This window comes from Myodes glareolus, chromosome 1, assembly GCF_982192425.1.
Source record: "Myodes glareolus chromosome 1, mMyoGla1.1, whole genome shotgun sequence".
Taxonomy (NCBI): Eukaryota; Metazoa; Chordata; class Mammalia; order Rodentia; family Cricetidae; genus Myodes; species Myodes glareolus.
In genome coordinates, this window is record NC_142026.1 from 31612784 (window position 1) to 31638354 (window position 25571).

Sequence of the window (25571 nt, forward strand, 5' to 3'; positions counted from 1 at the left end):
GCTGCTGGAGAGAGGGGCCCATGCCTCTGCTTAGTTGACACACTATTGTTAATGACAAGCTTCCTTCCTTTTGTCTAACAATTAGTCATAGAAGAGTTTATTTGGGCTTACAGTTCCAGAGGGATAAGTGTCCACCATGAGAAGGAAGTAGCTTCCACTAGGTCCTCTTTATCTGCTGGGTGAAGTGAGGTCATAGATCTCCTACCATGTTCAGCCTTCAGGCAATAGAGACAGGCAAAATACTTCTATGTGATTGGTCACATAGGGGCTCTGAACAGGGGGCTCTCTCTACTGATAGGACCAAGGTTATTCTTGCTTTTGTGTGGATGATACAGAAATGTAATGGAAGAAGATAAGGGGTTGAACAGAGCAATCTCTGTTTTGGGGTTCTTTCTTGTTCAGTAGAAAACGTTCAGTTTATGGAGAAAGCAAATGCATGCATGTCAGTTTTTGTTGTTAAGGTCTGTAATTTTCCACTGAAGATTGGAACTATGTACATGGATATATGTTTCAGTTTAAGGATGTCATACATTAGCCCAGATTAGGACGAAGCCTTGCCAACCTGGAGATCATTGTTGCGCTCCCAGGCACTAACCCACCACCTCCATAAGGTGGCACCATTCTGACATTGCTCCTCTGCCTAGACTGCTCCTGTGCAAGCCTTGTGCAATTAAATCCATTGGTAGGTGTGAAGAACTGGCTGGTGGCGGGGGGAGGCTTTTTTTAGTTTTGTCTCCTATTCAAGACCAAACAGAAAGCTGAACTGTAGAGGAAGCAATTTTAAAGCAACACCAAGCAACAGCATGGAAAAGAAGAGAGGTATTGGTGGGCCCTGTGGTAAAAGGCAGTGGCCATGTCTTCTTAAGTGACTCTTAAATGGAGCACAACACATAGTGTCCAGAATCCCACCAAGTGTGAGAGAATATTAAATCTCAATAATAAAAAAATAAAGCCAGGTCTTTGGAGCTTGGGTGTTTGTATGTCTGGAATATTGCACAGTAAAGAAGACCTTTAGGTAGGTGTATTGATGTAAAATATATAACAGTGTGTTTGTTGAATGACCAAGGTACTGACTAACACAGATGATGAGATCAGCCCACCAGCGGAGTCTGGATTATGTCTTTGAACCTACCAGCACATAACACATTTCAAGTATCACCATCGATTACAGTTTAAAAGGGGCAGGGCCTGCCTTCTGTTCCTGTGTTCTGTGTCTTAGACTGAGATTAGAGCAGGGCAAGCACTCAACTGTTGGGGTCAAGGCCCCTGTGGATCTGTCCCATGATGGTGGGCATGGTCCTGTAATAAATTAATGATCCCTTCCTGATTGGAGTTGGCACTTTTTCCTTTTTTCACTTTTAGGAAAGTCTTTAACCAGGGCACCCAGGTGTGCTATTTTCTCCCTGGTACACAGAGCAGGTAGCCTCAGCATCCATTAGCCAATATGTGGCTGTTAGCAAGAGTTCTACAACACAGCACAGACTTTCTTCACCTTCTCCCTTTTCTCACTCACTTCATCCTTACCCAGAATCCTGTGTCCTTCATTAAGTAAATTTGCCCCTATTCTTATGTTTTATCCTATCTTTCCAGAGTACTCCTGGCACTGTAGAACAAAACATTTTAAAGTCATTTTCTTTTCCTTATTGGTGTATGTGAGTTAGAAAGTGTTAAGAATAATGAGGAAGCAGGTCAAATGTGAAAAAAAGTATAAGTAAATGCTGTCAATTGTTAGATATTGTTGGTCTGTATTTTGGCCGTTAAGGTTGGAAGAGAACAGTTGCTGTGGGGACATGGGGGCTTTGAGTACTTGCCCAGTGCCTTCCAAGGACAGCAAGGAACTGCATTTGAAGTTTCTCACAATGTGAGTTTCCATAACATATTTGACTCAGGTTCCTAAACCTTCCTTTCCAGTGGAAGACTTTCATAGCTGGAGTCAAAAAGCACTTAAGAGTATGTAGTTGAGCATGGTTTGTGTGTCTTCTTTACGTTCCTTGGTTAAGTCATTGTGGGTCTGGACCGATGGGAACTCAGACTGGCATTAAGACAAAAAACTGATCATCTGAGCCTCTTTTTGCAAATGATTACTCACAGGGTTTATTATTAGATAACTTTTCTATTGTTCAGACAGAAATTCTGTCAAAGAAAAAAAAAGAAACTTAGAGGGAAGAAGGTTTGCTTTGATTGTCAGTTCCAGAGGGGATGTGACCGTCATAGCAGGGAAGGCGTAGGGACAGGAGCATAAAGATGGAGAGGCAGTCAGGAAGCTGGCTGATCACATTTCATTAGCATACAGAAATCAGGGACAAGGAGAACAGCAAATAGGACCAGACTGTAAAAACTTCAAGGCCACCCTAGTGACATACTCCCTCTAACAGGACTCCTCTTAGCATTGCCACAACCTCCCCAACAGCAGCTCCACCTCCGGACCAGGTTGTAAGCACATGAGCCTGAGGGAACTTTTCACGTTCAAACAACAACACCCAGACAGTTAGGATTTTGAGTTAATCTGGGTCTTAAAATTTCAGAACCTCCCTGTGACACTTGCTTTGTAGTTCTTAGACACTGACCTTTGATTTTATTTTTGAGTTCATATAATGATTTTTTAAAGATAGTCTAATACACATTTTCAACAGTTCCTGATCAATACACCAATGGCTTTGAAATGACGGAGTACCACGATATTCCTCTGTAATTTAAACATGATTAGCTGATGAAGATTATGATCAATACATGGAGGGAAGATAAATTAATTGATATCATCCTTTCAGGGTGATGAGAAGCCTTTCGGAGGTGGGCCGTGACTGATGAAGCAGCTGCTTCATCTCTGGGAACCATTTTTTATAGATTGCATTTCCACTTAGTCGCATTTAACACTATCATTTATTTGCACAAAAGCCGTGAGCTGTGGGCACATCAGTTCCTGCTTAAAGTTATGTTCATTTGGAAGTGAAATTACCTGTGAGCACCTTGTGGCCTCTGTCTCCTGTAACCAGTGGTCCAGGAGAGGCAGAAGGCTTCAAAGGCAGCAGTGTGTGCAGACGCAAGGCTTAACTCCTCCGGTTCCTCGCCCCAGATGTGGCACGAACTGCAGCCACTCTCCTGCAGTGACACCTATTGGTATCAGAATGTTTTTCTAGACCTCCACTTTCTTTGCAGTTAAATTCCGTATGCCTTATCAACAAGCCTATTTGCTGAGAGAATTTATGACCAGTTGAATTTATATTTGCATCGAATAAGATAAACTTCCAGTGTATGTGGCCATATATTAATATTTTTTAAAAGCCTTTGTTATAATTACTCTTGTTGAGTATAATTTTACACAGCCTGTAAAGTTACAAGTCATTCTTTAGGCAATGCCCAAACCCCCACCCCTATCCTGCCGAAAACCCAAAAAGAAAAAAAATCTTTCAAAGGGATTTTGTTCAGCTTTACTTATTTGGGATTACTTTTAAATAACTGGAAAGCACTGTTTTATCAGGATAGCCTATGTGAGGCGGGCGGACATGTGTTCTTGTTCACATTTGAGTCCCCTGAGGTAGTCCAAGCAGGCTGAAGCCCTCAGGAGTCAGTACTGGCTTGTTTGGCTTCCTGACTCACTGGTGTCACTTCCATCCCGGCGTCACTAATGGTCCTGGGTGGCTCTTGGCACCAAAGTCACATCTGTACATTTTAGAGAGATTAATCAAAAAAGACAAAGAAGGGGGCAAAGAGCAGCTCTCTCCTGAAGACAGGTCTTGAAAACCACGTGAGTTTTCAACCCTCATCAAATTCTCCAGGGCCTGTGTGCTGTAATCCCATTGGCCAGGGCTTGTATATGATGTAATCCCATTGGCCATATTCTGAGGTATGGGATTCAGAAGCCCAGGGAAATGCCCTATTTATCCTGGTGGTCAGATGTCTGGATGAAGCTTGCTATGGATGCAGGAATGGCAAGATCCAAGGATCCCCATAGGTCCCTATTTTTCACGTCATATCTGAACACTAGCCTCACATTGTTATGTCTTGTCTCTGTGTCCACTAGTTGCCCAGAAGATTGTTGCCACGAGGAAGAAGCAGCAGCTGTCCATAGGCCCCTGCAAGTCCTTACCCAACTCTCCAAGCCACTCCTCTGTGTGTTCTGCCCAGGTGTCAGCCGTGCACATCAGCCAGGTATGAAAGGTGGTGCGGGAGGTGAGGCAGCCAGCGCGTGCCAAGGAGGAGTTGGGGCAGGAAGTGCTCACAGCCAGTGCCCAAACTGTTACCAACCCCCCCCTCAACTTTGTAAATAACAGCATGTTTTATTATTGAGTTCCCAGTTCCTTCAGAAGCTGCAGTGGCCAAGTGTGCTTTATGGGAGTCAATCTTTAATGTTCTCTTTGCACACTGCCTGTGTTATGAGGCGTGCTGGGATGGGGTGGTACCAGGTGTGTGTAACAAGTCTTTTTCCATCCCGCGTGAGTCAGCTCCCAAGTAATGACACGGAGATTTCTTACAAATTATAAAAGCTCAGACTGTGGCTTAGGCTTGTTCCTAACTAGCGCTTACAACTTAAATTAGCCCATTTCTATTAATCTACGTTACCACGTGCCATCTTGTACCTCCTGTTTCCTCTCTGTGTCTCCTGGCATCTCCCTTTCTTCTGCCTGGAGTCCTCTCTGTCCCCAGAAGACCTGCCTAACCTCTTCCCACCTAGGTATCGGCCATTAAACTCATTATTAAACCAATCACAGAAGTAGATCTTCACCCAGTGTACAAATAGTGCACAAGTGTGTGCTGCAGTCTTCACCGTGGACTGAGAGGACTGGCTTTGCTCTTGGTCGGTCTAAAGGGTGAGCAGTTGTGAATAAGTCTTACTGGCTTATGCTTAGATCTAAAGGTAGTTATAACACCCGGCTCCATTGGGCCCTGTAGAAGACCTCCCCTTACAATGTTTTGCTAATTTGCTAATTTGCAAGCAAGGTACTTGTCACAGGGATTCACCCAGTACCTCATTAAGGAACAGGTGACTGGCTGGTCTTGGTTTTGTGACCAGTCCTCCTTGGGTGAGAGTCCCGTTGCTGTCTATTCCAAATGACACAGTAAGCAAATTTTGTTGCAAGTGCTCAGTTTCCCCGAGAAGCCATTGCCTTCGTGCATTTACCACTGGGACCTAGGATGGTCTAGCCTAGGATGGTCTAGCCACACACCTGAACAGCTTCACGATTGGTTTTTGAGTGATCTAAAAGCATTTTAAGGTAGTACTGTGATTTGTGAGATGTCATTTAGGAAGGGTCGCTTTGGTGTTCTGAGTGACCATTCCTTCTTCACCCGGGAGGAGCAGTGAGGCGCCCATAGGACCATGTTTCACTTCAGTTTTCTTTGTCAGAGGAAGAATAATTATGGGCTTTCCCCCCAAAATTTTTTTTTCAAACTTCACTGCATGTGGTAACTTAACCCTATAGTTTCTGTCATCTAGAGGCTGAGACAGAAGGATTGCTTTAATTCAAGTCCAGCCTGGACTACATAGTGAGCTTTAGGTCAACCTAGGCTACAGAATGTGACTCTGTCTCAAGAAGCAGAAAGAAATTTTCAGGCTCCATTATGGAGACTTGAGGTTCTTTTTCTCTCAGACAAAGGAACACTTGCTTCCAGCAGCGCGGGGGTACTAGTATAAGACAGGGAGTTGACACCTTGTCTCCCAAATGCTTTTCGTGGTCACTTGCTGTTTTTCGTGCTTTGACCCTGCTTGGGTGGATTTTATGCTGTTTTATTCCCAGAACATTGATTTGTTTGTTGTTTTTCATTTTTACAGACAAGTAACGGAGGTGGGAGTTTAAGTGACTACTCCTCCTCAGTCCCTTCGACCCCAAGCACCAGCCAGAAGGAGCTCCGGATCGATGTCCCTCCCACTGCCAACACCCCGACGCCTGTCCGGAAGCAGTCCAAACGCAGGTCCAACCTTTTCACAGTGAGTGTCAGTCCTGGGGCCAACCTCTCAGTGTTACCCAGCATCTTAACCACCGTACCAGGCTGTCCCAATCCAGTGATGTGTGCGGAGTCCAGGCTGAATTTAATGAGAATCACAATGACTCTGGAGTTTGAGGAAATTGTGACAAGAAAAAATTTCGGTCCTGAGCAGAATGGGAATTGTCCGGTTGGGACTGAGTGTGAAACCTGAACAATTTTCCTTTACCCTGAGCACAGCCTTCACCCTCCTGGGACTTTCATGGTCCCACATTAAATACTCTGCTAGAGATGGAGAGATTGTGAAGGTGTTGAGGGACTCAGTTTGCACCTGATCATCACAGAGAGGCCTTAGCCATCACCCTGTTTACCTGTTGGGTCTGAGAACTGACCCCAGGGGTGGGCATGGGACTAGGACTTGCCTTTCTATTAACATTGCAACCCCACCCTCTTTCTGGGTCTTCAAGATACTCCCTGCCATAGGCTTGTCATGGCCTTTCCTCAGAGTCCTTTAGGGAGTGTGCTGGATTGGATATCTGAGCTTTGATTTAGAAACCCTGAGTCCAGGGTGGGACCAGACATGTGTACTTTCACAAGCTCTTTGGGCTGATGGGTGCAGATACTGCTCTGAACTACAGAAGAGGCAGACATACTGTTTACTGCCTCTTCTGCTCAGTAGACATCACCAATCAATTATGGATGGCTTTGCGGTTGAGTACAGAGCTAGTATGGTGTGATTTTTAAGAAGTCTTTCTCTCCCTGGCCAGCTCTGTGTAGTGTCTGCACTTAAAGCCTCTTGTTCTGGTTGGGCCAGACTGACTGAATCACAGAGAAGGTTCTTATTTCCATCTCAATAAAAGAGATCTCCCAGGAGTAACTAGAAGTTCATTGTCTGACCTGATGCCTTCAAATGAAGACAGTCACTGCATACTGTGGGTACCTGCCAGATCTGTGGTTGCCCTCACACTTTCCCACCATTTTTGCGCTGCCTCAGTGGTTAGATCATTCATGCTCAGGTCTGCTGATGACAGAAGGTTCCCCCTTTGAGCCACCTTGTCCTTTCCTTTGCTGGCCTGTATCATGCAGCTCTGATACACTGCTGGCCGCTGATTGACCTTAGACAAATCACTGAACCTCTCTGATAATTGGAGCAGTAGCTATTCTTCCGTGGGACTGTCAGTTGGGACCACTTCTCAGAGGGGCAGAGGAGTGTTAGTGGGGCATTTGTGGGTTTTTTTTTCCCACTACCATAGTCAGGAGCATGGACACTAGTGATGTTCAGGCAAAGTAATTGGTAGGACTGCTGGGTAGGCCTGGAGGGGTTATTTTGGCTTCTGCATGATAAAGTAAAGTATCTGGTAGGCCACAGTAGTGCATGGATGTAAGGCAGTACATTATAAAGTTCTTAGACACAATGTGAGCAGTCACATGAACGGTTGGTTCCTAGCTGGATGCCCAGAGCAGGACTATTGGTTAAGAAGGTACCACTTCCCAAAAAGGGTGCTCATTCACTTGTGACTCAGTGGGCCTAAGAGCTAATTGCCATAACCACACCTGACTTCAGCAGCTTTGGGCTCCAAGAGTGAAGGATAAGAAGTTTTTGTAGGCCCCACCACACACTGTTAGGAAGGGCTTGTGGTTTCTGCCTAGCACCACTCAGTCTGCATTAACTTTGGCTTCTACCATATGAAAGAAATATGAAAATACTATGAAAAGGAAATACTACTTTGAACAGAACTACTTGAAAGGAGATCCTCTCTCCTCTCCTGGATGATTGACAATTCAAATGACCTCGGTGATTGACAACTCACATGAGGATTCTTAATTTTAAGACCTGAAGAAGAAGAAACACGATTGGCTAATAGCTGCTCTTCAGCCCTGTCTTTGCTCAGTATCTAGGAGCTTGCGTGTGGCCAGAGCTGGCCACACCAAAGGAGAAATGGGCCGGGAGCCACAGAGCTAAAAGTTTTATATAAGCTTGAAAGTGCACAGAGGCTGAAGATGCCAGCGAGCTGCACCCAAATTGACATCTCTTAGAGTGTCTCTGGCTGCGTGTGTTCTGCACATTTGCTCTCTTCTTATGTCAGAAGACAGTTTGAGAATGAAGATTTTCACCCGTTGAGTTCAGCTGCCCAACTGATGTTTGTGGAACAGAAATTTGGGGTTCTGCAAGAATGTAGTGCTGCAATGGGTTTGTGCTGTGGCATTTAAGGATCAGCTAGCTGAAATTCCAAGAAAGGGCCAGCACATGGGTTCTTACCAGGTTTGGCTTTGCCGTTGGGCAGGATGGTAGTGGAGGTGGGTGCTGAACATTTTGAGTTGAAGGACTTGGAAACATTGACTCCACTAGATGTCAGTGTCATACAAGGAATGAAAAGAAAGCAAATTAGTTCTAAAATCTAAGCAATTAAGAATCCAGATTTCAGTAGCTAACAGCCTGCTTCTGTGTTGTAATATGTCCAGTTTTGCAGTCTTTAACCCTGTCACTATGTCCAAGTGTGTAGTGTTTAGACCTGTCGACAGCTGTGCTAGATGCAGACCATCTTAGTTACTGTTCTGCAGCCGAATGGAGATGCAGCTGGTGGGCATTGTCCACTTGTCTGTTAGCACATGCTAAAAAGGCTGGAGGCCATCAGCATGCACATAGCTCCCATCCTGCCCTCACATGCCTTTCAAAGTAATCCTGTGCCACAGAGGGATAACATCTTCAGCTGGCAGATGGTTTTATTTGCAAACATACATGTTGTAAACAAATAAATCCTATGTATTTTGTATGAAATTATATAAACTAAATCATTCCAGTTGTAGCATGGTATGCATTACTTTGCAGTGACAATTATGTATGCCTTACCAAGGGGAATTTAAATTGTATCATGCTTTGTTAATTTTTCATGTAAGGCCTTGAGAAATGATGACCCATTGGATACCTGCCTTAGAAATACAGAATTTTTAGAACAGTTCATTTAGTAGCCCGATTTACATGTAATTGAAATATTTTATTGAATAATATTTTTAAATTTATAAGAATTACAAAGAAAAAAAACCTGCATGTATTCTCTGTGCTAATGAGAGAGATCGGTTGGCAGCCACTAGCTTCATGAAGGATACACATTGGCAGTGAAAGTCCAAGCCTCCCAATCCGTCCCCCTGCCTCTGTTCTAGGGGCTTGCCATGTACCTGAGTGGGTATGGATGTGCTGCCTGCATTTGTGGTGTTGCGCTTGCAAGGCTCCTTAAGTTCTCTGTGGTGTTGCTTTATGTCTTTTCAGGCTTTTAAAGAATTATGTCTTTATATGGTGTTTTTAAAAGCTTGCTGTGTGATGCTGATTCCAGTAAACAGTTCAGCACACCAGCATCCAAAGATGGTACAGAACTTGGACCTACTCAGAGAAGCTCACTGAAGAAAAAATGACAATGAAATCCATAGTATAAAAGAATTGATACTTGGTGTCTTGCCGAGAACAGGAGCTCTAAAGCCAGGCCTGGTGCGTTCCATCTGTTCCCGCCTTATTGGTTGGAGCTAGGAGAGCAGGTTCTGTTTGATGGGCATCATTGCCAGTCACGATTCTCTGCCCAGTGTCCAGGGGATTTTGTTTATTATGTATAGGGAGTTAAACATTTTTTGAAATGAAGTAAATAATCCTTCCCTTTCGTCTGTCTTCGGTGTCTGTGGGGCTCAGCAGTCGTTCTGGTGGCTTGAAGTCTACGGGTGTGCAATGAGAGTGATGAGCTCTGATGCTGAAGAATGCGGCAGGCTGGATGTAGCCATGGGTACCAAGGACTACCAGGAGTATCTAATGAGCAGTTTTAGTACAGAGGGGAGGATGCTCACTGTGGAGACTCTCCCCTCGGGATTCAGAGGTGCAGGGTTTTATTGCTAGTTGTGGGTTAGTTGTCAGCCTGTTGGAGATGGCAGACCTGGCAAACCCCTGCCCAGCAGCTTGTTGGAGCTCTGGCCTTTAGTTTTATGGCACTTTCCACAAACATTATATCATTGTTGGTGTACCCTGAGTTTCTCTCTCATTTGTCTCGGAGCCTGTGATTGTGCCGAGCATGACTCCTGTTTCTTTATGTATTTGGAGCTGTGCAGCAACTCTGGCTGCTGCTTCCTGCTTCCGTGGAATCCAGAATTCTACGCAGAGAACAGTGATTGGGGACAGATGCGCCGCCTCCAGGAAAATGTTCATTTTTTTAAAAATGTTTGTTTTGTTAATTATTCTGCTTAATGGAGAATAATTAAGATGGATTTTTCAAACTTAGGTATTTAGAAGTGATAAAGTTCCCCAAATGTCCTTAATGCTCTCCATTGATTCAGAATTTCTGAAATGTTGTCAGGTATGAGCTTTGGAACTTAATTTTCCAATTGGGAACCTCATGTGCCCATGAACTGACTTGTGAGACAGAGGTGGCTGTGGGAAGTTTTGCTTTGCGTGACTAACTAAAGAGTAAAAACAGAAGGAGTCTATGTTGAAGTCTGTGATGAAGGCACACGGCATGGGGCACCAAGAAGGCATTTAATAAATGCAAAAGCCCCTGTGATATCAGCTAAGAGCGTGGTTTCTCACATGCACTGCCACGTGACAAAATCACCACCTTTGAAGTGTCTGCGCCGAGTTGATACCACAGGCACCTTTTCCTGAGTCTTCTGGCAGTAACCCGTCCTAGCATCTTAAGTCCGTCCCGTCAGCCCTTGCTTTTATTACCTCTCAGGTCCTTGCCTTTTTGGATACTGTTTTAGAAGCATCTTGCGCTTCGTCCCATACCCTTTTGAATCTGAATTTCATTAGCTGCTCCCAGCACCACCGGACACCACCGAGTCTCTCTGTTTCATATATCATCTCAGATTTGAAAAGCACAGGAAAATGTTTCTCCATTTTCAATATTGCGTGAGTAATGTTCCCATTGAAAAGTAATGGAGTGAAGTTGTCACTTGTCAGCACTGTTATTAAGGAGGACGAGTCTCAGATCTTTCTCTCATAATAAAATAAATCTGTCAGACAATCACCATGCTTACACTTGCTCATGCCAGCAGGAGCCAGGACGTGGCCGGTGACTGGCGTGCTCCTGCATCTTTCCTCGGTGCCCTCCTCCCCACACCTGCCAACCATGGGGCAGTTCGTACGGCATCAACAAGCCATCCAAGATAATTGGCTCAAGAACCTGGCAAACAAGCAGTTGTTCATTGCTCCCTCGAATATTGACATTTTGTCAAAAAAAGATTTTCAGTTTTTGCCTCCGTTATCTTTCTGTTGCACAGTAGACCGCTTTAACTTTGAATTGCTGTTTTCTAACCGACCAGAAGCAATAAAAGGAAACATTGCTTGCCCCTTGAAACAACTCGCCAGGGGTATACCAGTAAGTCACACCACTGAGTGTGTGTGATGATTTTTAAATCATCTAGACATTAATTTAATCCATACATTTGTGCAGTTGGACTTCCAGATAACCTTTGAAGGCCCCCTCTCCTCGGCTATGGTTACTGCAGCTCTAGAATGTGTTTTCTCGTTGGGCGTTGCTTTCCTGGATGGTCCATTGGTTTCTAGTAATTGCATTTTGAACTCTTTAAAAAAGAATTAAAAGATAATTTCGCAGTAGAAAAGTCAGGAGAAAAGTTTAGAAAATTCTCTTTGGAATGATGAGTCAGTACAGACAAACGGCTAGGGGTGGCAGTTCTGAATCCTGTTGGAGGGGCGAGACCCGTCTGGCAGCCTCAACCCTTGCCCAAATGCTAACTTTACTTTTGCTTGCAGTCTAGGAAAGGGAGCGACCCAGACAAAGAGAAGAAAGGCCTGGAGAGCCGTGCGGACAGCATCGGGAGCGGGCGAGCCATCCCAATTAAACAGGTACACTTGTCCCCTTCCCTGCTCGCTGGAGACACACCTCGGTGCAGCCTGAGATGGTGCTGGCTCGGGCACCAGGGTTTGTTTGATGTGCTCTGTTGATGAATGTAGAAGTCACTCACTTGACATCAATTAGAAGGGGTTCCTGTGAGTATTAAAATGGGATCATTAGAATAAGAAGAGGGAAATGCGACAACAGCTCTAATGAAGTGCGGTCTGCCCGCCTGCATATGGAGTGTGTTTCCATGCTGCACTGGCTTCAAAGGCTGCCTTTGTAGCGTGGCTTTGATTGGGCCGCTGGCCGCCAGACGACAGGGGTAAATCAGATCGCTGTAGAAGAACCCCTTGTGATCACAGGAATAGCCTGACGTGGCCCTAATTTGCTCTTGCAGACGGACATCTGAACACTGTTTCAGGCTGGTCTGTAACAACGAGGCAATTAGTTGTAATAATCATAGCTGGCGTGTCAGCTGTGCGCTCTTGTTTGTAATTTGCTAATGAAGGGATTGTAACTTTGATTAGGTTCAGTTTCATTTAGACCTTATTATACACAGGAACATTTACAGCTGTAATGTGGGGCCTTAATTAAACTTCCCCATTACACAACAGGACTTGAATTCAAGCATTTGTTTTGGCCAATGTTGCTAGCCTGAAATGGGTTTTCATTAGCCCGGAAACCGGGTCCTAAATTGCTTCACGTCTCTAGCAAGACACACTGGAATTCACGTGTGAAGTCTTTTGCTGCTTCATTTCCGAAACAATAAGAATAAAGAGTTCAACCCTGCTCGGCGGCGCTGGAAATGTCATCTTTTTTGGTTGATAAAGAAGGCCAATTGATTTAGAGTGTGTTCTGTTTTGGTGCGGAAATAGCTCTGCCTTCCTCGGGACGACACTGGTGGCCTATTCGTAGCATTGGGTAATCTAGGGCATCCATTGCCTGTTCTGTAGCTACCACCCAGGTTGGTGGCCTGAGCATGTGGGCCCTGAGGGAGGGAAAGAGTATTCATGCTGATATAGCAGACTCTCCTCAGCAGTGCAGGTCTCACCTGTTTGTAGCTAATGGCTGCAGCCCTTGTGAGAAGCTGAACCATTTCAGATTGAAGATGTGGGAGTTAAGGAGCCACGAGATTTCTGAGAAACCAGGACTACTGCATTCCTACCCTCCGGCTGTGGACCAGAGTGGCCTGTGTGCCACATATGCCCTCTGTTCAGAGGGCTGTGTGAACCTTTGACCCAGGGGAGGAAGGCCTACAGGCATTAGCGAAGGGTACTGTGCCTCTCTCTGTATAGGACCGTCCTTACTATTCTGAGTGACAGATTTGGGGGCTAGCTTGCAGCACCTTGAAGGAAAATGTTCACTTTCATGTGTTTACAAATAAGGCAAGTAAGCCTTCCTAGTGGTGGGCAGTGTTTTCCTTATAAACAAGCTTATTATTTTTGAAGGCCGTGTACATAGTTGTTTAGTAGCATTGCTTATTTAATTATAATCCAACTCTACATAAAACCATTTTAATGTATAATTTCTGTGCAGTGTTACTTCATGTAGAGTTACAATAATTATTGAGCCGTTATTCACTTGAAAACCTGGTGCTGGGACGCTGAGGAAGATTGTTTCTTGATGGACATCATCTTCCTGATTCCTGTCAGCTCCTGGTTGAGGGAAGAGGAGGCTCACTTTCTCAGCAGGAAATCCATGTGAGCCAGCCAGGCCCTGGTGTAATTGGAACCTCACTTAATTTGTTCCCTGCTCATCTCTGGACCCGATCAGCTTCTCAGACTGGACTTTCAGTTTGCAAAGACTGAAGGTTGACAGTCTAGTATGAAATGCGGGCTCCGCATTCCTCGGAAGCCTTTCGCTCCTGGACGTTCATGATATTCTCCCTGAAGTCTAAATCTTGGTTTCCTCATGACTCCTGGGCACAGGGCGTACTTGATTTCACCCATTCAGTGCTCACAGTAGGAAGCATGGACTAACTCCTACAAGGGAGTGCTCCCAGCATCACATGGTCCCACTGTAATTGATGCTTAGGCCTCACACCCCTCATGTGCTAAGTGTGGACCTGGAAGAAGAAAACTCTCACACCTAGGCATTCTGCAGGGATCCATTCCAGCCAGACTGCGGTTTTTCTTCTGAGATGTTGTTCCAGGTGCTCGTGCAGAGCCTTCCTGCACGTTCTCTGGAGTAAGGTAGAGGTGGTAGGTGGTCTGGGTTGTTACAGTGATCTAACACTGAATGCTATGCTATGTATGCTCACACTTTAAAAGTACTTGGATCATTCAAGTATATATACTCCTCACTGTCCCCGCCCTGCTGTGGTGACCTCTGTATGGAAACAAGAGGATTGAGAGGATGGCATCTGAAGGGGCAGTATCTGCCTAGAATATTCTAGAACATGCACAGTGTTTCTTAATAACACATCTGTGTTCTTTCCATTACATGTTGAAAGGAAGCCTACAAAGCAGCGTTGACAGTTTTAAAGATTACTGTTTTTATGTGTGTGTATGTGTGTTAGGTTTTTGTGTGTGTGTATGTATGTGTGTGTGTGTGTTAGGTTTTTTGGGGGGGCGGGGGGAATTCGAGACAGGGTTTCTCTGTAGCTTTGGAGCCTGTCCTGGAACTAGCTCTTGTCTATCAGGCTGGCCTTGAACTCACAGAGATCCACCTGCCTCTGCCTCCTGGGGGAATTAAAGGCATGCACCACCACCACCCCGCTGCCTGTATTAGTTTTTTTGTGCACTGTGTACATGCAGGTACCTGCAAAATTCAGAAGGTAGCATTGAATCCACTGGAACTGGAGTTACAGGTGGTTGTGAGCTACCACATGTGGGTGCTAGGAACCAAACTTGGGTTTTCTGCAAAAGCCTTGAGTGGTCTTCACCACTAAGCCATCTTTTCAGCCCCAAGCTGTAGGTGTTAAGTCAAACATGGGAACTCTCAGCTCCCACAAAAGTATCCGGTGCTGTGCAGAAGAAGCAGCTGAGGCTGTGCCTGTAGCAGTGTCTTTCTCTGGGGATGCTGCAGGAATGTGCATCTGTCCTCAGGGGAAAGCATTGCTGTTCATTTGCAACTGCTGTCTCTGTCCCTCTCACATGCAGCAGAGTCCTTGGTCCAAGTTGAAACTTGTCAGAGCTGCTGGACCATTGGCCTCAGGCAGAAGACTGACTTCAGAAGCTCCTGCCCTGTCCTTGAACATCTGGTGTTCTGGCCTTTTCACTCTTCTGCTCTTCCACAGGAATTTTGCAAGTGCAGCAGTCTGCATGTCCTGCAATCTCGCTCGTGGTTGTACAGGTTGCCCATTTGCATAGGTTGCTTTTCCCTCATTTAATTTGTAACAGGTAGCTGGCCAAGTCACCATCACTGGTGACTTTATTTCTCCCTTTCTCCAGTTTAAGATTCCCAGGAGTAAGGAATTGTTTTCTAGCCTTTAACTTCATTTCTTCAGGATCTGGACCCAACTCTTCTTTTGTCTTATCTGGGTATCCAAAATAGATGGATTTACAGAGTCCTGTTTCTTTTCTTAGTAATAAGATAAAGGTCTATTTGAGTAGAAATAAAAAGGCAAAGCAAGAAAAATAAAAGCCAGCGGCCCAGCTCAGCGGCCAGTGGGCTTGTCACGTATTAATTTTTCATCGCTGTGGCAAGTTGTACATACATAATCACTTGATTGCAGTGGGAGTTAGGGAGCTCCTATGGTGTCATTTGCATAAATCTTGTTAAGTCAATGGCAGTTAATGAAGTACAAATGAGCCCGGAGAAGGTGACATGCAAATCGTGGGTGGCAGATGGGAGGTCTGTTTGGGGGATGGCAGCTGTGTACTCTCTTTTCTTCTTTCTCTTTAGCATTTTTTAATCTCTATATTTGAGTGCAGATACACAGCCATAAGCCTCCTCCCCTCCCGTGGACTCCCAGCCAGAGTCTAATGCTCATGCTGAGAGTCAGGGATGGCGGGAGCATGCCTCACACACATGCATACACACAAGTAGGCGTGAGGTCACTTTAGCTCGTCACACTTTCACAATTGAATTTGGATTTCAGTTGGTGGGGACAAACAAAAACAAGCCTGCGCAGACGTCGCAGAGATTCCAGTCATGCAGATACTGTTTCTACTTAACTGGCTTCTGTTTGGGGATCTTTCTTCACTGTTCATGCGGGCCAGCTGCAGGTAGGGAGGAGTCTCAGAGTCCCTTACTATGAGCCTGCCGTGCCCAGAGTGACTTTGCTGTTAAAATCAGGCCCTGGTGAAGACCCCATCTTGTCAGTGCAGGGTCCCCACAGGCTGGTCTCTGCTTTGCCTGGGGGTATCCTTGCTTGGGGGAGGTTTTGCAAAGCCCTGTAAAACACTGCTTCTGCCTTCTGCTTTTGGAAGCCCTGGGTTTCTTATTTGATCGATAGTTTTGATATTTTGAGAGAATCTAGACTTCACTGAAGAACCCCAGGGAGGTGTATGTAGAAAGCCTGAACCCTGCAGCAGGAGGGTGTTGAGTCCTTGCTGCTCACCTGGATTCTGTCCTTGGGGTTTCTCCAAGCAGTTTCCAGATCTTTGGATCTTCATCCTACATCTCTGCTATTGTGAAAGAACCTATCTTGTGCTGATTCAGTGTCCTAAAGTGGGGGTGGGGGTCTCAAGTCCAGGAAGCCTTCTATTCTCAGATCAGTGGTTAGCCTGGTCCTACTATCATACTGGCCCCTCCAAGTTCCTGCTCTGCCCAGGGGGCGTGAGTGAGGTGTGCTGTGATCTGTCAGAGTACTGTGGGGTGTTAGTTACTTTTCTAATCAATGTGACAGGGGAAGGAAGTGTTGATTGTGATCACAGCTCCAGGATGTGGTCAGTCATGGCCTCAGGAGTGTGGAGCAGCTGGCCACATTGTACACATAGTCAGCAAGCAAAGAGAGACAAAGGCTAGTACTCAGTTCTCTTCTTCCTTCTTTTTCTTTTCATTTCTCTTTTATTACATCTGGGATCCCTGCCCGTCAGATGATGTCACCCACATTCAGTGGGGTTTTTCTTTTCAGTGGGCTTACTCCCTAGAAATGTACTCATAGGCGCGCCCAGAGGTATGTCTCCTGGGTGACCCTAAATCCAGGCAGATTGACAGTGAAGAGTAAGCATCACATAGTGTCATAGGCTGGTATCCTGTTAGCTCACGGCAGACACCACATAGTGTCATAGGCTGGTATCCTGTTAGCTCACGGCAGACACTACATAGTGTCATAGGCTGGTGTCCTGTTAGGGCACAGCAGACATCATGCCCCATCGTTGCACTGATGTTCCTGTTACCTAACAGTACAAGGATAAACAGTTTGGGTGAGGCTCTTTCGGAGGCATAGTGTTTTCAGTGCAGGCAGCTGCTTCTCCTGACGAGGAAAGAATGTGGCTGAAAAGCCTGGTTACCACCCTAGGACGAAGGTGTGTCTAAGACCATCTTCTGGGCCGTCAGATGAAGTGCTCCTCCGCTGGTCTAGCAGAGGGCAGGCAGGGTCATTCTGAAGCAAGTGGCTAGAGTGTGTCTTTGGCTATTGCTGTAGTGGGCCTTTATAGATGTTGGGATGTCCTCAGACTGAGAGATTTCTCAATCAGCTAGGCTGCCACAAGGGCACTTGACCAGTGAAGGGGCTGCCTCACTGGCAGTGCCATACTCAAGGCTGCCAGGATAAAGGAATGGCCTGTTAGATGGTCCATCTCTGAGGATTTGAATAATTCACAGAAAACGTTTTAAGAGTATTTACAATAAACCATTAACAAAAGTTGAGCACTAAACTCAGGATTCTTTTAATTTTTCAAATCATACAAAGAGTTGCACTATAGCATTTTCATTTTGTTATGATTTTCCATGCTAATAGTCTTTAACAGCTTGAATTTTATCTGGCATTGCCCAACCCTGCTCAATTCCTTCCTATCCCTGTGTCTCAGGGAGAAATGGGTCTCTCCGATCTGTCTCAAAAGCTTCTGGTTTGGAAACAGCAACAATGATCCCCCTGGGGTATGTGACCTGACCTGGCTCTCAGACTGGACACTCCAAAAGATGGTTGGGGTGTCTACACTGCACTTTTTTTTTTTTTTTTTTGGCAACATGGGAGAGTTCTGGGAATGTTGGTATAGGATTCTATACACACCTAATGTCAGGATTGTGTTTGTAGACAGCTGTAATGAAGGCATTAACCCACACTCCAGCAGGCACACATCAGACCCCTCACCTGTGATACTGACCCATGTCTCACTGGCCACAGTGCTCCTGCATGTCATCTGCAGACAAACGTCCCTGCCACACTCAGCCGTGCTCACCCCTGACAGCAGATTCCCCCGTGGACCTGCTCCACTGAGAAGGGAGCATCTGAAGTCCTCAGTGGTATCTGTCCTAGACTTTTCAAGAAAGGCCTCACACAGTGACATTTTTATCTGGTCGTAGCAAAAGTACATTTTCCTTTCCTTTATCTCAAGAAGAGAATTTATTTTTAACTGAGTCACTGATGGCCAAGTTTTAAAGCCAAGTACACCTTTTCCTCTTGATACCAACACTGACAGCTATAATTAAATATATTAGAAGCTTAATGGAATTTAAAATGGACATTTGTATAAGTTTCTTCATTTCCTTTGAAGTACCTAATACCAGAGTTGTTTGTAGATGAGGGAAAATGAAAACACGAAACACTTGCCGTCTTAGAGCCCTCTCACACCGCATCAGTCCTCCCCTACCTTCCTGCCTCTGTCTTTCTGCCTGTGGGGCAGCATTAGCATCAGCCCACTGCTCCCAGCACCATCGGGTGCTAGCAGTGATGAGCTGAGTGCCCCCTGCCCACGTGAGAGGCTTCTGATGTGTTCGGACCGCGTACTGCTTTAGATCAGAGCCCTGCTAAAATTCTACTAGCCTGGGCCCAGTTACAGGTGAGTCTGCAGCTCTGACCGACCAAGGGTGTAGCACTAACCAGGGCAGGAGCTGGGATCAACCCTCTCAGCCCTACAGTAAGCCTTCCGCAAATCTTCCCAACTGCATTTCCCATCTAATACTGGCCACTACATAGCATACACTCCTCAGCAGTGCCAGTGGCTTTGTCTCCTGTAAGACCTGGACATGGGCTAAATGAGGTCTTGTTGTGTTACCCTGATGCAGATGATATGTAAATCAAGGTTGCAAGGTTGAGTCTTTAAATTGAGCATTTCTTTGCTAGGTGATACTGATAATGCCCAGGGTCCTTACTTTGAGTTTCTCTTACGTAGGCACATGGGGGCTCCTGGGGTTTCTCACCTTTGAGGCTCAAAGTTGATCCCAGAAACTTATATTTTACATATGATGACATGTGGTATCTTCCTTGTTCTCTCAACACCTTTCTGAATATTGGGGTTCTTCTCTTTGCCCTTGCTGTGTGTACTCATGATAGAATACTGTCTCCGTGGAGAGGAAGACACAGTAGTTGGTAGGTACGAGCATGGTGATGGTGGGAGTGGTAGCGACGATGGTGGAAATGGTATTGCTGAATTTGGTAATGACTGTGGTGGTGATTGTAGAGGTGGTGTTGTTGGTAGAGGTGGTAGTGTGGTAGTGCTGGTGGTGACAGAGGTGGTAGTGGTGTTAGAGGTGGTAATGATGGTGGTGTGGGTGATGGTGGTGGTAGAGGTGGTAGTGATGGTGGTGTGGGTGGTGGTGGTGGTAGAGGTGGTAGTGATGGTGGTATGGGTGGTGGTGCTGGCGATGGTGGTAGTAGTGGTGGTGCTGATAGTCATGGAGGGGACAGTGGTGGCAGTAGCCGTAGGCAATAAGCACGTAAGCTGATGGTGTGAACATTTTTTGTTCCTCAAATGAACTTTATATTCTTCTAAAAGAACTGGTTAACGATGAAGAAGCTGTGCTGTACATTGTTACACTTTAGAAACTATAATTTTTTAACCTATCATCCTCTATATTTAACTCCATTTCATGTATATAAGATGCTATATTTGGATTACACAAGTGGCCATTCTCTGCCTATTCTTCAAAGAATAAAAGCCTTTGTCAGTGGCCCAGAAGTTATCTCAGACAACTAGTTTCTTTCACCCTTTCTACTTCTTAGAATTAATTTGAAAAAAAAAAATTGTCTCTAAATAAATGTCTTCGTGCTCATCATTTACTTAGGAGTTTTTAAATGTTTAAACTGCAGATTTTAATAATACTAGTCAATGGCTTCGTGGCTAAAATATTATACAAATACTCATTCTCCACCAACCATTTTGTTGTTCTATAGGAAAATTATTTAAAGTTTGTGTTTGTAAGTATCATGGGAGCTCCATAAAAACACACAAGCCAAGATGCATCTGATATTGTTACCGGAATTCTAGGAGTCCCATCTGGGTGACCAGATGATACCGAGGAAATCAGGGTGCCCTATTAGGGTCGTTAGTCTCATTAACAAAAGAATTTAGGAATGGACTCAAGTGATGCATGAGGATATTTTTAAAACACCCCAGGACAAACAAGCTGTAAATCTCAGCCGCCGCCTAAAGAAGAATGGACGAAAAAAGAAAAAGCTAGGCTATTTGAGGTAGCATGGAGGACAACCGTAGTGGGCGAACAGCCACATGGCAGGAAGGGGACTCTTTGAGAAAAGTGAGGAAATGCAGAGTATTGGGGGAAGCGTGCTTACAACGGGGGGGGGGGGGGGGTAGAAAGAGGAGAAGGAAAAGTTAGTCTCTCATAGTTATTCAGAAAAGGTCACGTGAGGTCACATGCCCTTATAAGCCTCTGCACTAAGGGTGGTGATTCTGGGAAGGAAAAGTACAGTACCTCATTGAAGGACTAATTATTCTCACCTATCTCTTTAGTGTGGCTAAGGTGAGCCTGCCTTCCTAGAAGTGGTCCTTTGGCTTTTGATTGGTCCCACCCATCTGATATAGTATGCCTCTACCCAAGCCAGAGATTCTCTTCTCTTGACCATTTTCCCTTGATGAGACATTAGTGATGCTCCAGCACTATCTCAAAGAATGACTTGTTAAAGAAGAACGGGATGTAGATCATTTTGAGTAGGTGCCGGGCCCTGTCTCAGGCAATGGAGACTTGAACCATTGGTTAATAATTTCTTACTTAGGTTTAGCCACTAATAAACAATCACATCAGGAGAAACAGCGTGTTAGGACTGTGCTGCTCGCTACTGAAGGACAGCTTAGAAAAATACCTTAGAAAAACACCTGGCTGGTTCTGACCCCATAATCTCTCATCTAGAACTATATCCCAAGAAAATAATTCCCAGGAAGAACGGTGAGAACAGTCTCCAGCAGAGTCATTCCTACTGTTGAAAACTGAACATGGATGCCAGGCAAGGAGAAGTGTTGAACCATGTGTGCACCTCACTACCTGTGCTTTCAGACAATTCCTCAGTCTACATTGCCATCCTCAACCTCGAGCCTTCGTCAGGAACGTTGCTCAGCCATCTTGGACTGTCTGATGTCTCTTGAATAGCTGCTGGGTGTGGGCTGAGTTTCTAGAGGAGAGGACACAGCACCTGCTCTTTGGTGTGTGCATGAGGAAGCACCTGGTTCACCCACTGCAGTCTGTGGCCTTAGCTGCTGCCATTTGGAGAAGGCAAGGGATGTCAGGTTTCATCATAGAAAGTCACTATTGAGTTTCCCCATTGGTGATGGTAGTGGGTGAGGACATTGAATTGCTACTCAGATGCTGTGGCCATAGTCTATAAAACTGTTTTCATAAGTTGTATTCAACCATGTATCAATTTAACAGAAAATAATTTTCTCCTGAAAAAAATCTCATAGTCTAATATATCATGTGTACCATGTGTTTGTTTATGTGTGTGCATTCACATGCTTTTTTATGTTTTGTGTATATGTATATTTATATGTGTGTGTAGGTGTATGTCTGTTGTGTGTGTGTGTGTGTGCGTGTGCTGTAGGCCAGCAGAACTCATCTCCTAGCTCCTATACAAGAATTTCAAGGGTCTTAGTACATAAACTGCTGTTTTCTCCAGTGTTGAACGTATCTTTAAATTGTATTGCAGCTCAAGTATTTCAGAGCTCGGTTGTTAGAGTGGCTTGTTTGTTTGTTTTTTTTTTTTTAATTTTCAGTGATTTACTGTTTTCTTAGCTCTGCATAGTGGAGGGCAAGCTGGAGAGTCACAGGATGACGAAGGGACCTTGTAGGTAGAGTGGAGGACATGCACTTTGAGAGTAGTGACCAGGGGCTTCAGGGAGAGTCCATGGTGGATAGGTCTGCGCTTACCCGCGGTTTCCTTTCATTTGGCTCATTCTCCTGTCTGCCACACTGCAGATTTGCCTTGAGCCCCACTGGTGCTGCCCTCCACCGAGGCCGAGCTGTTAAACATCTCTAACGGTCCTGCTAGCCAAGTCTGCCTGGGCTTTGTCAGGTGATTCTTTTTTCTTTTTTCACTGAAATTAAGAATTCTACTACTTAGGGTTTGACTAATTTTTTTGTTAGGTAATATCTCTCAGTAAATAAGAATGTATTTATGTACACATTTATGAAGCATATTAACTAAATTGATAGATGCTGAGCAACAGTAATGATACATTAACCAAAAGATTTCCCCACTCGCCCATCTTCACATGCTGTCTTTCCAATTTTTCCCCCCAAATAACCAAGTGGCCTTCTCTGAATCAGTATCCTAGCATGGCAAAATAGCTGCTTGCAAACCTGACAAGTTACTCATTTTACATATAAGGAAACTGAGTCTTGGGAAAGATAGACTGACCCAAGCTCTCATAGGTGGACAGATTAGGACCCATCCTTCCAGAAAGGAACTTTTCCAGAGCTCTGTGCACAATATATACCATGAGCTGTTTCTTTTTCTTGTATTCATCCAAAGACATACATAAATAATGTTGCCTGCCACAAGCCTGATTTTGCTAGCATTGTGACTGACCATTCTCTTTAAACCTCCTAAAATAAATGAGAAGCATGGCCCTGGGAAGACCTGGTTCTCACAGCAGAACCCAACCCACTCTGTATGTGTGTATCTAGCAAGCTTCATGGTCCCCTGAGCAGCTCTGTAGCGACATTTGTCCATTTAACAGATGAGAAAACCAACAGATTTAACAGATCAGAAAGCCAAACTTCACCTTGCAGGACTCCAACTCAGTTGCTTACTCCCCAAACTCACTAAGCTCCTGCTTCAATTCACCACTTACATCAAAGCCCGCGCACAACTCAGGTACCCAGAATAGCTGTGGGAAGATTCTCTGAGTAGAGCTTGCTTGTAAGGAGCAGTTTGGTTGCATGGCACCCATGTTCCAGGGTATAGCTAGTCCTGAAGACCTTCCCCTAAAGCAAAACCCTCTGAGTGTATCCAACAGTCGTTGTTGGTAATTGGAGTAGCAGGAATCGCTGTGGTTTTAATTAGCTGATTACTAGTTTTCTAAAATGTACTGTACTCACTGTGGGTCTTGCAAATTGGTAACCGGTAGCTACCAGCGTAATTAAATATTTCAGAGCACTTGGCTGCAGTAGCATTGAACTGTGAAGAAATAATGCTGTATAGCCAATCAAAAAGAGATACTTGTAAACTCATTTACAGCGGCAGTGTGTGTTAGGACCATCATAGGGATGCTTATTGCAGGAGAAATTAAAGATACAATTTTGTGCTAAGAGGCAATATAGAAATTAGTTCCTGAATTACTTGTTAATTGATTTGGTAATCCCCTCGGGCCCACATGCTCTTTTCCCCCCTTTTTGTTGTTGCATTCAGTTAACAGTGACTATTCCCAGAGCAATAAAAATATTTTTCACACTTAGATTAGATAATGCCCTTTCATCACACTGCCCCTGTTTATATGTGCAGTACTAAAAAGCACCTGCCTCAACTGCAGCTTGCCTTTTCCGGCTGCTTGTGGTTTTTTGTGTTCCAGCCAAGGAGGCCAGTGTCTTCATGGGACAGAATGATTCCTGCAGAAGGGAGAGCATGTTTTTATATTTCCTGTTACTGACCGCCCCCCTCCACACACACCTCTTCCCTAATGGAATCCCTCCTTTTTTATCAACAGTAGGGAAGATCCCATAGACTTGATTCATACAACTCTTACCGTTTACAATTCAGCAAGAATAAACAAGACCATTTGCAGGAAAGTGCAAATTGCTACTGGAAATGATTTCCGAAGACAATGAGGCCCGTTTACCTACACTGAAATTGAGCGTGCATAAAAGAAGCACCCAGGGAAGACTGGGCCGGTCAGAAATGGCTTCCTGCACCGTGCTTGTCCTTTTGCCTTCCTGCCTAGAGACTCAAAGGAAAGGGCATTGAAATTGAGCTTCACATTGATGCCGCTTCTGTCCCTTGCAGGAAGACATTCTTAGCATCTTGTGGGCTGCTGCACACGTTGCCCACTAATCATTATGGAGGACTGCTGGGAAAATGTGATTCCACTGGTTTTAAACTACCCAGCTGTGTTGGCTACTGCCCTGTGCCACCTGTGTATGTAAATACCATTCTGCATTCACTCAACTATGCACCCAGCATACTTCCTCTCAGGACCTACTTTGTCCCATTACTGGGGATTGAACCCAGGTCCCGCACACCTGATAGACAAGCATGCTGTCATTATCTACATACATATCCAGCCCAGGTGATATTTCATTTTCAGTTGAGAGCAGCAGACAATATTTACATTTAACAATTTCTTTTTTGGTGTAAAGCTGTGGCTGGAATTAATTGGTCTCAGGGCACAGTTAACTCCTTGTTCATCTGGTAGACATATTTGCCCCTTGATCAATCCCAACGATAAAATGAGTACTCAGTCTGAACACCTTCTCTGTGTTAGCTGGATCCAGGGGTAGAGGTAGCTTGATGAGGTAGCTTCATTTAGCCCCAGCCCTCTGCTGAGAAAGCCCTGGTTGCTAGAATATTCCTCACTAGTGTGGCCAATTAAGGTTCTATAGTATATAGCCTCCGTCACTGAGAGATGCTGTTAATTTGGTGTCCATCATCAAGAAAAGATGTGCTCTTCACTTGAGTTTAGTTTGTTACCTTGCTCCATTCTCTGTCACCACCATTTTCCCACAGAACCAACTGTGCCGCACTTGCCAAAAGTTGCTGCACATGTATCTAAATTCATACCTTTGATTTACCAGATTATAAAGAGTCAAGATTTGGACAGCATCCCCCAAAGTGATGCCTTTTTTTTTTTTTAATCATCCTTCCTGTTTCCACTGGCCCCATGTTTGGTCAACCTGCCTTCAATTTTCAGATAGCACAGAAGGCGCTTGCTCCACTTTACAGAGAATTCAGCAGGAAGTCCCACTTGGACCTGAGGGGTGCAAGAAGAAAGGAACATGTACACCCCTGGGCTGCTGATAACCATGGCACTTCTTCCCAAATTGCAGAGGGGAAGAAATACATTGGCTTTCAGATTGGGAGAGCATGATTGAAAACATCAGATGTTACAAATAGGGCTTCTGCCTTCTCTAAGCAGCAGATGTTTGAAGATAATTTCTAATTTTTCCCCTGGGATTGCTGTTTTTCTTCAAGGGTTTCCATGAACTTGGTTCACCACTAAGACCCATCGTGTGCATGCTGGGGTTCAGGCCTTTGGCTGAGGGTCTGGTATAAGAGGTGAGGACTGGAAGGATACCTCCAAGGTGATTTTGTGTGCTTGGTATTTCTCGGGATATTTCTTTACTCAGGTGACTATTTTTCCTAGTACTTGGACTAATACTTTTTAATGGCTCACATGGAGTAGGTGACATTTTGGTTCATTAGTGAACTTTATCAATGACTTTTAAAAGGTCTTAATGTGTGAGGGTACTTTGTCATGGTTCCTGAAAGGAAGAGAGATGGCATGGTCATGGGTAGCTTCCCACATGTTCCCCGAGCTG

General features: G+C 44.9%; 1 protein-coding gene across 15 annotated transcripts in view; it reads left to right on the plus strand.

Moving 5' to 3' along the window:
* The window catches only part of Agap1 (ArfGAP with GTPase domain, ankyrin repeat and PH domain 1), a 445382-nt gene that overhangs the window by 206134 nt on the left and 213677 nt on the right, over positions 1–25571 (plus strand). For all 15 annotated transcript variants that reach the window (XM_048441788.3, XM_085696846.2, XM_048441789.3 and 12 more), the window contains 3 exons: positions 4022–4149; positions 5771–5926; positions 11672–11764. In XM_048441788.3, the coding sequence (XP_048297745.1) occupies positions 4022–4149; positions 5771–5926; positions 11672–11764 (377 nt within the window). The remainder of the gene's footprint in view (positions 1–4021; positions 4150–5770; positions 5927–11671; positions 11765–25571) is intronic.